A 13,791-nucleotide genomic window follows, 5' to 3' on the forward strand; every position below is an offset into this window, starting at 1 on the left:
TTCTTTATGGAGTCATATCATTAGTATTTTCACTGTAGCTGTTTAGATTAATCATCTCAGCTACATGATCACTTCACCTGATTTTTAACTTAACAATATTCCCACATCTCCATTTCACAAAATGCTTTAGGTTATAAGTAGTTTTTAATGTTTATCATGTTTTTTGTGGGAAGATGAAGTGATTACTGTACTCGAGTTAGTTTGGCTGGGCTGTATCCATTGAAAGGAGTGGTCACCTTTAATATAGACTATTTGCAGAAATCAAACTGACTTTAATTTGTGCAGGATGGCCCCAGAAGTAATTCTTTGTGAAACACTAAAAGATACTCCTTATGACTTCAAAGCAGATATCTGGTCATTAGGTAAGATATAGCTTACAATTTTTAATGAGATAAGCATTGCAATAATTTTTGTTTGTTTAAAAACTTCTCAGAAAGCTTCTGGTATTTTTGTGTGTGTGTTTTGTATATCTGAGTGTATGAGGTGTAATAGTAATCTCTTCAGTTTATTATGTATCTTTTTCTCAGTTGATTGTGGGAGCTCCCAGCAACAAAGGAAAATTTCTATCTCTGTTACGACCAGACATAGACAATAAAGATGTATTGTATTGTATTATTTTGTTGCTCAGAATTTAACATCTGATGATATGAATATCACTAAAAATTATATTGTCTTTTCAGGAATCACCATGATTGAATTTGCTCAGATAGAGCCACCCAATAAAGATATGCATCCTATGAGAGTTCTGATCAAAATTCACAAGTCTGAGCCTCCAGCTTTAGACCAGCCTTCAAAATGGTGTGTTTAGTGTTTTAGGCAATATTCTTTCATATTTTCAAGTGCCTCTTTCCCTCCTTGCATTTTCAGCATTTTCCAGTTATCTTAGTTATCACTTCAAAATCTTTTAAAATGTCCTTGTCCATTCTGAAGCCAGCTCCTTCTTTTGCACGCTCATAACATAGACGTTATACCTATGGACAGTCAACTAGATCTCTTCAAACTCACTAAATTTTCTAAAAAATTAATCCATGCCTTGTTTGCCTTCCAACTAGAAGCTCATAATTAAGCATTAAGGTTGTTGCTGTAAATTATCGAGTGGTGACTGTATTTATTATACCTTTTGGTACTTAGTTGAAACATAATTCTCTAAAACCAGCTGTCATATTTTGCTTGTTTCAGCAACTTTTATGTTCATAATTTTGGGTATGGTTCTTTTGTATTGCCAAAACTGAATTTTAATTGTAATCTACTTTTTACTTCTCAATATATTATTTCAATGGACATATGCTTCTCCAGCATTTTCTGTCATGAAAGATTATTTTGGCTGTCATGTCAATGATAATAATGATAAACAGGTAATAAATATTAGCTTGTTAATTAATTTTTTATAAGTGAATGCAAACCATTAAACTTGCAATATGTGACATGGTTGTTGTACATGCATATGCTCTGACTTCTGTCTCAACTGGATAAATATATCAGTTTTCTTGCTAATACCAAAAACATACATTTTATTCACATATTATTGCAGGTCCAAAAATTTCAATGATTTTATAAGTAAGTGCCTGATCAAAGACCCAAAACAACGTCCTACTGCAGTAGAGCTTCTGGAGGTAATTTTTCTGCTTACTGTTAAAACATCTGTCATTGCATTATTGCTTCCCTTGAGATGTGGCACAGATGTTGGGCACTGCATTTGTTGCACAGTTTTACAATACTTTGTCCTACACATTCATTCACCAGTCATGATTGATTGTACATGAGTTTTCCTTCCCTCTCTAATTTGGTGGATTTGTTGGTATTTCACTTTACATGTAGATATCAGATCCTTCTTCTTAAGTTCTGAGTAAACAGAGCTTGAGGCATAATGGTACAGTTTCATTAGCAGTCTCTAAGTCTGTACATGCTACATAACCTAGCAAATTGGTAAATAACTGACCAAGTATGATAAATGCCAAAGAAACTTCTTGAACTGGAAAAGCTTTGACACGTTTCCTTTATATACTGTTTAACACCGTTATCTTGTGCAGTTGTGGGTTACCTGTATCCTTTAATACTGCATCCAGGGTATATACTGCCTAACACTCATAAATGTTGCAATAGTAAGTAACCAAGTGTTGTATGTCAAGTGGAGAATGGGTGGAGCCAATGGTCTTAAGTTTATGGGTAATCATATCTCTGTCTTACTCTGTTTTTCTGATCCACAAACCCATATGTATGTAAACACAAACACTACTAATGCATTTTTTTTTAAAATTTTTATTACAGCATCCCTTTATAAGGGATTACAGGGACAAAACAGCCATTCTTGATCTCATTTGTGAGGCAAAGGCAGATGTAATTGAAACTGTGGAGGATCTCACTGAGGAGGAGGATATCAAAGTTTTGAAGGTTGGTAATTTCTTTTTTTTTAACCCATTACTGTTTTGATAAAAATTGGGACACCTAAAAGTAAATTGGTCCTTTAAGGTTCTTATCTGTGTAATTTTTAGTTTAGCATGTGGGACATTGAAGTTATTAGGTTTTTTCAGAAATCTGATGAAGAATATTTTAAACCATAAAGGGCAATAGGGTGTAGCATTTGATCATCAGTTGCTGCTGAGAAACAAATATGTTTTCTGTAGTTGACTAAACAGATGTACACTGTGTTCTTTCTCACAGCGTCAGATGAGCGAAGACTCACAGTCCGTGGACCTGGATAGTGTATCGGCTACAGCACAGACAGTGATGCTAAAGAGGCGCGAGGCAGAGAGAAGGTTGGTAGCCACTGCTGAGAATAGTTTCTTAATTTATTAAAGTGTCTCTGTGAAAAGTGTGTCACTTAATAAAATGTATCATGTCTGCTGTGTGGTCTGAAACAAAGTTTTTTGCATGTTTCCTGCTGTGCTTCAGAGTACTGAAAAAGAAGTGCCAAGAATTGTTGAACCAAAAAAAGAGGTTGCCAAGGCTGAAGAGAAGAAAGTTGAGAGAAAGACACCAGAACCAGAGAGAAAGGAACAAGCAGCTAAGGCAGAGGTAGCAGATAACAAACAGGTTTCTCCAAAGAAAATTACAGAATCCTTACCTCCTCCAGCTAACGCACTTTTGGAACCTGTAGCACCTTCAGCAGTACCATCAACTGGGGTCAAAGAAGAAGTCCAGAGGAGAGGAGTGGATGAAAGGGAGGAAGATAAATTATCAGATGAGGGTCTAGGTGTAAGCAGTGATGAAGTATCAGAGGGCAGCCAGGTAAGAGCATAGTATATATTTTTTGTTAAAGGACAAGTCACATTAGGGTGTATGAGAAAATAGGGATGTGTAAATTAATGTATCTAGAAGTGTCAGTGACTTTTCTTCTTGGGGTTGATCTATGTGTTACAAATGCCATGTATTTCCACTAGTTCCAAGAAATTGTCAAAGCCTTAAAAGTGCACATTTAAGTCAGAATGTATTAATAATGGAAATACTATGCAGAAGACACATTCCAGTGCCGAAAACAGATCATGCAATATTTTAGTCTTAATTTATGACGAAGAAGAAAAAGACGCTTCCTTTCTGTTTACCCTGAGTTGGCATACTGATAATTTAATATTCTCTTGCAATTTTTTGTAATACTGTTCTCTTTATGGGGATTTTGTGATTCTTGTAGATAAATAAGAAAAGAAGAACACGTGCAACAATGGTATACCAACTGTTTTGGTGCTTTGCACTGTTTGTAGTCATATTTATGTATTGTAATAGTTTCTCCTGCCTAACAGCACACCTAACTTGCATTTATAATATTACTTATTTCTTGTCTATCTTTTGTAAAGATTATTCATTTGTGCAGCACATAGTCTGGCTAACAGAGCCATGCATAAGATCTAGTTGAGCAGGTATATTAAGGGGACAGTACACACTATTTTGCATCAGGACTAATTCTTAACCAAAATTCTTTAAATCCGGCATGCCTATAGACCTTGTTGGTTATATTTCTGCCAAGTTCTATCCACCTAAAATATACACAGTTTAAATGCAGTTTAATGGTGTATGGTTGTAGTCTGTATAAAGGTATAAATTAACATTTTCTGCATGCTTCAAATGCTTTTTATTGGTGCTTGTATCAAAGCGTCAAAAGCACATTTTGAGTTTAGAAGTTATAGCAATAAAGTTATCTTAAGGTTTTTTCGCCCATTTACAGTGTAAGAGTAGTTTAGTTCCTTGTTGCTCTTCTGAGGAGCATAGGGCCGCAACAACACTACAGTGTAAGAAGAATGTCTAATGGCATTGTTTGTTAAATTTTTAAGAGCTTTTGGTTAGTCATTAGTTTTTGAACAAAATTCCATCAAGAGATTTTCATGTTGTCAGACCCTTAGAAAATTTACATCTCATTTTTTCGATGCCTACAATGTAGGCATTCACTTTAACGAATGGGAAATTTGTTGTCAGATTATGAATTTAAGAGTAGTTGTGTACTGTCCTCTTAGCACATGACTAAATGCTTTGTGAGCTTCTTTGCCTAACCACCCATTAACTGCTCTCTTGCTGACAGAATGAGGGTCAGGCCAGGCAGGAAAATAGGTCAGCAGATGAGGAGGAAAGGAAAGTGGCGGCAACAGGTGACACAGACAATCTTGCAGCTGCCTCAGATATTGTAGAAGAAATTATAGATGATGTTGTTAGCTCCTCAACTGTCTCACCATCTGTTGCTAGTGTCGTGTTTGAGACTGTCACGGAATTTATTGGTGGAGGTGCAGAGTCGCCTTCAGAAGCAAACAGTGCTGAAGATCTAGAGCAAGAGAAGCCAGCTGACATAGAGTACAGTGAAAATGATATTTCTGACATCATTGACAAAGAGCTGGATAATCAGCCTGCTAATGAGGAGAAGGAAGAGGGGGAAGCAAGAGCAAAAACACCTGAACCCAGCCCTGAGTCCCTGGAGGTCCAAGAGGTGAAAGTTCAGATCAGTGCAGACAAAGAGGAGGAGGAGCAGCGCAAGGTTATAACCTTTGGAGGAAAGCCTGTGCCCGAAACAGGTGTTGTTGTTATCAACGGTTACGCCACATCCATATGCGACTCTCCTACTGAGGAAAAGGTTCCAGTGTCGGGAGTAAAGCAACTGGATATAACTACCAAAAGACAGAGTGCCATCCCACAGACAGACCTTGATACGTTTGAGACAAGGTTGACCAGTGAAAGTGGTTTGTCAGTGAAATTAATGCAGATGTGTCAAACCCAGATGATGACACATCAGACAGGAAGTCTGATACTGGCAGTATAAACACTATCGACAGTGTTGAAAAGGATGAAAGTGCTGACACTACAGTGATACAGCGTCGAAAGAAGGGCAACATTCGTCCCAGAAATGTAAGAGTTTTGAGATATATACACACAGACACACACATATACATGCTGGCCATGTAGAAACAACACAAATGTCTCACTAACACACTTGACATGCACAGTTGCATTGCATATGCTGCTAAGAGAGAGAAGCTGTAAAAATTTGTAAATTGTCCAAGATCATGTCTGTACATATTTGTGTGCGTGTGAACTAGAAGCACATTACCCAACTAGGGCATTCATATGTTTTTTGTTTGTTTTTTTTTTTTTTAAATTGCTTTGACTTCTAGAAATGCAATTCATAATAGCTGCTCCTTTTTTTTTTGTAAGTTATATGCTAAGTAAAGACGCTTACACATATAGGAATTTAGTGTAGAAAGATGCATACTCTATAACCATCATGTTTATACTTAAAGCAGTAGAAGGGCTGTTGATTGAATTTCCTAGCAGTAGACAACAGCTGTTCAAAGATCACATTTTCTTTGGAAGGTTGTGTAATGTGCTTTCTATAATACATGGATAATTCTTAAGAATGATATGTGGATAATATGTGGCTTTAGATGAATATGATAAGGTTTTATGTAGAAAGAAGATAACTGAATTTAACTGTAATTAACTTAATGAGTGAATACAAAATGCAAAACTAACCCTGAACCCTGTCTATTGCTGTTTTACACAAAAGTAAATTATAGGGGACATTATTAAGCACATTCATCCTATAGACAGGCTGTTAAGGTTGGCTGTCTTTCTGTCTGTTTGCTATTCTATTCCTTTATATGATGAGAGGTGATCACAAGCTTTAGTTCAATCTTTTAAGAATAATAATAAGAAGAGATGGAAGAGACGAAAGGAAGAATAAACAGGCTTATCCTATGCATATGTACATACACACAACCCCTCTTCTTCGCTTGCTCTCTCTTCCACACTCCATTTCTATCACAGACACATAGACTGCCTCACAGACTGCAAAAGGACAGATTCAACTAGTATTGGTCCCGACACAAGCCATAGCCCAGTTCGGAAAGGCTATTGCTTCATCAGACTGACATACAAACTGATCAGTAGGGCAAGGGTTGGACAGGGTATGTGCAAAAGACAGTAAAACTTGCATTTTTGACAAAAGCTGTGGTTTCAGGGAGAAAATAAAGTATACTTCATGTAGTCCAGAGAAAAATTATTGTCAGTGTACTTTGTTAAGAAAAGTACCTTAGACACTTTATGAACAAGAAGAGCAACTCAGAGTCAGATTTATTGTTATCAGACAGTAATGCATCTGGACATATGATTTGTGAATAGGAAGTGGATGTAGAATCCCAAGAATATCACAGACACATTTTTTTTAAAAAAAGGATATATATATAGTGTACATATGCAAGTTTTAAGCATCTGAGGAAACTATGTGTTGCATAATGCAAATTCCTTTAGCTCTTGAAAATTCTGCTTCTTATTGGTCTGTTAAAGATGCTAGTTATGTATTTAAGGATAATTTCTGACTTAGACAAATTATTTAAAAAGAGCCTGAATTTGGTATGGTCATACTTTGTGCAGCACACTGCAACACACAGACAATACAGCAGCACCAAACAGAGTAGTTGGAAGACTTTTAATTTGAAAGATTTTCTTAGATTCCTGCATTGGCCTTAGTCCTACAAGTTAATTGGAGAAGGTAACAGATTGTGGAGACACTCTGTTCTTCCTGTATAGATTTACAAGGTTTTAAAAGTTGAATGAAATGGTGTAAATTTTTTTTTTTTTTTGCTCAATTCTTTTAAAGACATATTTCTGTCATCTTCTATCCTTCAGAAGACCCTTTCCCTGTGCTGAGCTTTAGAGTATTCGTAAAATGTCTCTGCATATTATGTAAATCTACAATTTATCCTTATGATAGGAAAGCAAGTCTCACTACCGCACGATGACCAAAACTCGCACATATCTGAAGGATGGAAAAGTTGTAACTTCCACAATCACCAAGCTTGTGGTCAGTGGTGAGGAGAACAAGGTCAGAGAGGAGCACAACATCAGGTTAGTGTATTGTGATATGGCACACCAGCTCATAGCCTACTGCACGTATCATGTACATGTATTCTTGTCCACAGGGAAGTAGGTATTTGATTTTGGTATGATAACATTTTTGTTTTTGAGTTACACCTTCCTGGAGAGGACATATTACCATTAGTATGCTTAATCTCACCTTACACCAAAAGGTGGAAAAATATAAAAAGACATTGGCTGCAACAAAGATCAATATATCACATCCCTGTGCCTCAAGCACTGTGGACAGCTATTCTAGCCCTGGCCTGCCAGGATGGGGTCTGCTTGCGCAAATTTGCTTTGCATGGGGAGAGCATTATCACAGGATGGAGGTATGTGATTCTCTGTAATAGCCTTTGTCGTGGTGGGATTGTAAATGAAGGTCTCTGATTATCATTGGCCCAGGAGAGTGCTTATGGATGCTTTTGCAACCCTAATGGAAAGTGGGCAGAACATGTAATCCTTGTTTGGTAATTACTTTGTGTATCAAAACATGAAAAGATAGGTAAGGCCAAGGATTACAATGTAAACCATCCTAGTCCATCATTATGTACAATGTTGGAGTGACCAACCTCTTTCCTGCCCTAATTGTGGGACCGCTAGTGCATGCCCAGTGGTTAGAACGTGACCATTAACAGTCATGCCTCTACCCTGGTGGATGGGTAAGGAGGTCAGAGAGCTTGTGACATCAACAGTCATGCCGGTGCCCCGGCGGATAGGTAAGGAGGAAGAAGGCACTTCAGATTCCCATGAAGAATTCTGCTGTGTACTTTCCTTTGACATAAATTATGTAATATCCTCCCATATTATCAAAAAAAAAGCTGTATCACTTTGTGTAAGGAGAGAGAGACTTCTAAGTGAACTTCAAGCTGGGTTCCGAGTTGCTTTTGCAATGCTCAGGGTGTAAAACTTTTGACAAAATGCCGCCGAGTTAGCTTACGGTAGGTGAGTGAGAGAGGAGGTGCTAGCTGTCTGACACTGGGTCATGCTCCAGACAGGCATAAAGGCGGGGTTTGACCCAGAGATGCAAAGGATCAGTCGTAAACACTGTCTGACGAACAAAAACAATCAAGTGACGGGAGAGGACGAGCTGAACATAGATGATGTCACAAGCGGCTTCAGTAGATGTCGCGGGTATGTGTAAGAGGTTGGTGGTGATGGGTTGGGTGGATGCGCACTTATAATAGCTGCTCTATCACCGAGATAACTCGCACACTAGAAATTGCTGTACTCAAGCTCCGCTCACTCGTCAAGCAAATGAAAGGACAGCAAACGGACGAATGCATTTCTTAACATCTTAGCTATGAGAAAGCAAAGAGCGCAGAAACGGTGATGAGATTTCTTGTATTAAGTTCGCACAACTTAAGAGTACGCTTTGGTCAGGAACGACAGGAGAAACAGAGAGATAAATCTCGCCACTGCCTTTGTCATAACCTGCTTGGGCAATCTGCTACATCGATCTGCTTGACCTCCCGAACCCGAGAGCCAACTTGGGCACGCAGTTGCCGTCAAGCAGGCGGCCACAGTTCACAGCGAACCACCCACGTTGTGCCACCTCTCTCGTCTGATCGCATACCCAGCCCACATTACAAAAATGTTTTTGTTTTTTTTTTTTATCCCCTTTGCGGAGGATCATAAATTGGGCCATAAATTTCTGCCCAGTTCGTTGCTGGTGTCACCATATGGAGTCAACGCCCCTTTCTACTTTGCATGCGGACTAGAGTTCGCGTTCGCGATTAGCCTTTAGCGAATGTTGAGACTAGCAAGTAAGAGCTCCCGTCTTGTAGTGCGGGCGCTAACCCAATGGAATTCAGGCTGGGCTTGCTTCATTAAAGAATGCAATGGGAAAGAGGCAGAGAGGGAAATGAAGTGAGGGACAGCGAGACGCCGGCTGATGGTTTAGGAAGTCCTCTCGCGACCTGCCGTCAGTCTTGGAGAACCTTTTACCCTGATTGACTTCCGTGCCACTTTAGACTTGCAGTCCTTTTTAAATGCTCAATAGATGAAGGTTCCGAATAGAAGCTTACATTCCGCTCCCTCCACCACCCACCACACATACACAACACGCGCACACGCTCCACTATCTCCACAACGTGATGAGTCTTATGGGCAAGATGTGACATCATAGCATGTGAGCAGTGGTGAAGGTGATCATGTAGTATAGAGTTCTGTAGGTGGTTCTACAGATGCTCTGCTGTTTTCTTCCTGCTTCCCAGCTTAATTCTCACAAGGATGCATGAGAATTTGTCGGTGGCAAGCAAAGGACAACGGACACCCGCACCCAATCTCTGCAAGTGTGGCTGCAGGTTACAAGACTAAGCAGCTTAGCGCGAGGTTTTGTTATGAATCTCTCTCGCTTGCTTGCTCGTTCTGTCTCATCTCTGTCAAAATCTCAAATTCTGCCAAATTTTCTGCGCGTTTCGATAATTTAATTTGTTAACAATAACAAATGAAAAGGATACACCCTCCCGCCGGCGCACCCACGCACTCGCATGCCCATACACACCCACACACACATTATGAAAGCCCGTTGCCGCAGTGCAGTAGGTGTGTTGTAAGAAAATATAAGAGTGACCATTTTGAAGTGTGTATTAAAACCTACCCTGAGGAGTCTTATGTCTTGCAATGCCGAGATCTTATACAAGTTTATCTTACTGTAACGTAGGTTGCAGATGAGTGCACAGAAGGGCGGAGGCTGGACTCCCATGTGCCCTGGCGCCTGAGTGCAGTAGCGTGGTAGATGGAAGTTATGGAGATTTTGTCATTTGTATTCTGAACGCTGTCGCGTAGTCTGTTGGTCGTGAACTTGACGGAAGAATGGGGGGAGGGATTGCAGTGACAGAATAAGGTCGATGCTGTCCTAAGCGGCCTGTACCCCTTGCCCTGCCGCTGCTGTCTGTCCTCCTCTCTGTGACAAACCATTTTATCCGAACGTCAGTCCTTTACATCCAGCGGTCAGTCGCCCCGTGCCCTGCCACTGCCAGCTGTCCTGGACTCCGGAGACAAGCATTTGATCCGAACGCCAGTCCCTTTACCCCAAGAGGCCGTTGGGCCGGTTGACTGGGAGCAGCTAATATGCTTCCTTCCGGACGGTGTCGGGGCTGCCTGGCTGACCATAGTGTACATTGGCGGCGGCCACGCTAGACAACAGTTGGTTTATGCTTCGGGAGCGTGCCGAGAGCGTCAGGCAAATGTTTTTACTGCAACAGGATCGGCTTGACTTGTCAACCGCTTGTACACGAAATGACACTTTTAAGAAAATTAAATTACGCCTGTGTGGATGTGCCTTTTGCAGGTACGTCTGTTGACCTCTGGAGATGCCCAGAGACCGGATAGCTAGTGTACGTGGAGAAAGTCGTTGGTTCGAGTCCCACTCGGCGCGGTGCCTGGAAATTATCCCCACCCCACCACCACTACCACCCGCTTGTAAGGAAATTGATTTATCAGAGAAGGTAAAGGCGGAGTAAAGACAGGATTGAGCTCCTGCCTTCCACACACCGAGTCCTAAACATGGCCAATCAGTTGCGTACTCTGCTTGTACCTCTGTTTTTTTCTGGCCTTGGCGGCAGGAAGCATGCATCTCTATATTCCTTCAGGCATAGCCTACGGGACTCTTTGCCTTAGTCTGTTAACCTGTTTGCCCATTAGACAGTATGGATCGCGATGCAACTTCAGGTATAGGTTTCACAGGAAGCGGTTCATCGCGCTTGTGGCTACACAAGTACTGTCATCGTACAGACCTAATAGCTCTGGGTACTCCAAGAGCGAGCGAGAGAGAGATTGATTGCCCTAGCGCTATTGCAAGATTGTAATTTAAATACTGCAACTCGTCATTCTCATCGCTGTCAAGTATCACAGGTGCCAAATTGCATAAAAGCGATCGATGGGCAGAAGCAGATTGAGTTTGCTGACTGTTTGATTTGCTTTTCTGCCCGAAATACATCTCATCATGTAACTCGGGAATTTTGTTTTTTCCCTTTTTGTGATATCCTTTCACTCCCATTGGTCCAATGCACGCGCTTTTCGCTCTCACATCGCTCTCACAGCTCCCTACAGACGCACTGCCTGCGAGAGGTTGTTGATGCCGTGACAAACATTTCGTTTCTTCACCACGCGGACTGCAAGCAAATAACGGAAGGTAGAGAGGAAGAGCTTCAAATTGGTTGGAAATTTCCTGATAGCATGCTCCCAAACGATGCCAGTTCCCTCCCAAACTCTGACTGCAGAGCAAATGTTTTGCCATCGCACAGCAAATAATGACATTTTGCCGCATCTTCTTTTTTTAAATGGGGGGAGGGGCGGGGGAACAGCAGCGGTCGGAAAGAGGAGTACGAGGGAGGAGATTGTTGAGGTGAAGATTGCAGTTTGCTCAAGGGGATTTTTGCTGAGGTGAAGATTGCAATTTGCTTAAGGGGATTTTTGTTGAGGTGAAGATTGCAGTTCGCTCAAGTTTACATTAAATATCTCACCCTTTCCGATGCCCTTTCCCATATTTCTTCCCGCGCGACTTTTTTTTTCATTGCTGTTGATTTATGGGAAAAATCGCCGGATCTCACCTATGACCCCCCCCAAAACAAACAAACAAACAAACAAACAAGCCCCAACGTAGACCTGTGCCTGACTGTGAAATGTCCAAAAATAAGAAGTTGAAGCACTGCTTTTCTCTGCCACACATCCAGTCTGATTAACGATGGTCGTGTCGGCTGTCCCAGAGCCACTTCGTCTATGAGTGGTGTCATTACTGTGATCAGTGGAAGTTACAGGCTATTTCTACTCATCTCTTGTCTGGTGGCCGCGTGGACGGCGAGATTCTGTGACAAGCGGTGTATGAGAAGGCGTGAACCTTCACCACCTTGCAAATGTCTTGATCACGGACCTTCATTGTCCGTCATCCGTGGTCTTGATGGAGTCTCTTGGCCAACCTTACGCCTGCAGCACGTGGTTCGAGGGTTGGGCTGGGACATTGTGGATGCAGATGAGGTTTTTTGTGAGTAACAGATTCACCATCATGCCCCGAGCATCCACCAAGTCACCCTTCTCTCTAGACGCACGTCCCTACTTGAGCTGAGTAGTGTTAGACTTCAGTTTTATTATGGGAGAGTCGTGTTACAGTGTCTTGCCCATCAGGGTAAATGTCATACGAGTAGATGGACAGGGTGCGTGCTTTCGGTTTGTTTTCCAATATTTTTTTCTGCTGTCATCATTGCCATCGTTGTCGTTTGGGTAAAGGGGAGGGGTAGTCCGATGACCCAGCACAGTGAGGATTGACCTCTGGTTTCACATTTCCTCTCAGTCGCACTCTTCTGTCTGTGAATGTGGTTCATCGTGTTTCATCGTTATGGGACTTTATAGCTTGCTTTTGAAGCTTTAGTTGCTTTTTCGTGACCTTGCTGGCTGGACGAAAACAAACACGTCAGTTGTTGTTTTATCTCGATGTGTGGCTGTCATTCCCTCGTGACATAAAGCATGTTTGTAATAGGCCTAGTTACTCAAGTTGATATTTATCTTTTTTTTAAAAAAGATCAGAGAGTATTAAATGCAAGAAAGTTATTCTGGTGGTGGTGGTTGGGGAGGGGGTCATTTCGCGTTATGATGCAAATAAGAGATGAAGTGGACGGGGAGAAAGGGGAGGAAATAACCTTCGACGAAGGGCCGTGTAAACAAATGGAGCATCTGGCGAGAAATTGTGTATGCCGGAGACGACATCGGACGCCACTAGCCGTCGTCTAGGCTTTTCAAAAATCAAAATCAAAATCAAAACAGACTTTATTGTCTGCCCAGGAGACCCAGGGCAGAAATTTGTCTTTGCTCACATACCCATACAGACATTTAACACACAGTTAGGAGTAAAAGTGAGGAGTAAAATAGTGTTGATTGCACCAGTCCATCAAAGCAGTGTATGTTTATCCTAACAACAAACCTTGGGTGGGCCTAAAAGCACTGCTGAACAAAAAGAAACATTTGTTCATCACGGGCAGAAGCCCACGACAGAAGATTAGTACATAGAGAGGACCATGATGCTATCCGTATTCACATAATAAGATTCATAACTCTCACTGAGTTTATTTGTAATCGATGTATGTCTATAGCGTATATATAAGAGCAGTCTGTGCCACTAGATATGCAACATCTATTGCCATGTTCTGTCGAAGGATAGTGGAGGTTTCAGATTTTGATCATCTAATCAGGTCGGAAGGATTGTTGAGTCAGCGTCGCGAGGATAACGTCAACTAACCATGTGAACAGAGACCGATAAATCAGAAATGCAAATCCTCCACAAAACGTGAATTAAATTGCAGCAAATTATGTTTTAAAAATCTGATTTTTTTTTTTTAGAAATACTATTACATAGTCCGTTTGATTGCTTATTATTAGAAATGATGTGTTTTACGCGTAATTTGAAAAGCCGGGGGTCCATGCAAATGCGCAATAAGATAAAGGTAAAAACGGATTCGTAGC

The 13,791-nt window shown here is 41.0% G+C and overlaps 1 protein-coding gene across 1 annotated transcript in view; it reads left to right on the forward strand.

Moving 5' to 3' along the window:
• The window catches only part of LOC112564860 (serine/threonine-protein kinase 10-like), a 43,932-nt gene that overhangs the window by 5,339 nt on the left and 24,802 nt on the right, over positions 1-13,791 (forward strand). Inside the window, 10 exon segments of the mRNA XM_025239939.1 lie at positions 286-362; positions 681-798; positions 1,532-1,613; positions 2,269-2,391; positions 2,662-2,756; positions 2,893-2,938; positions 2,941-3,228; positions 4,511-5,159; positions 5,198-5,325; positions 7,190-7,323. Coding sequence (XP_025095724.1) covers positions 286-362; positions 681-798; positions 1,532-1,613; positions 2,269-2,391; positions 2,662-2,756; positions 2,893-2,938; positions 2,941-3,228; positions 4,511-5,159; positions 5,198-5,325; positions 7,190-7,323 — 1,740 coding nt within the window.

This window comes from Pomacea canaliculata, linkage group LG5 (assembly GCF_003073045.1).
Source record: "Pomacea canaliculata isolate SZHN2017 linkage group LG5, ASM307304v1, whole genome shotgun sequence".
NCBI lineage: Eukaryota > Metazoa > Mollusca > Gastropoda > Architaenioglossa > Ampullariidae > Pomacea > Pomacea canaliculata.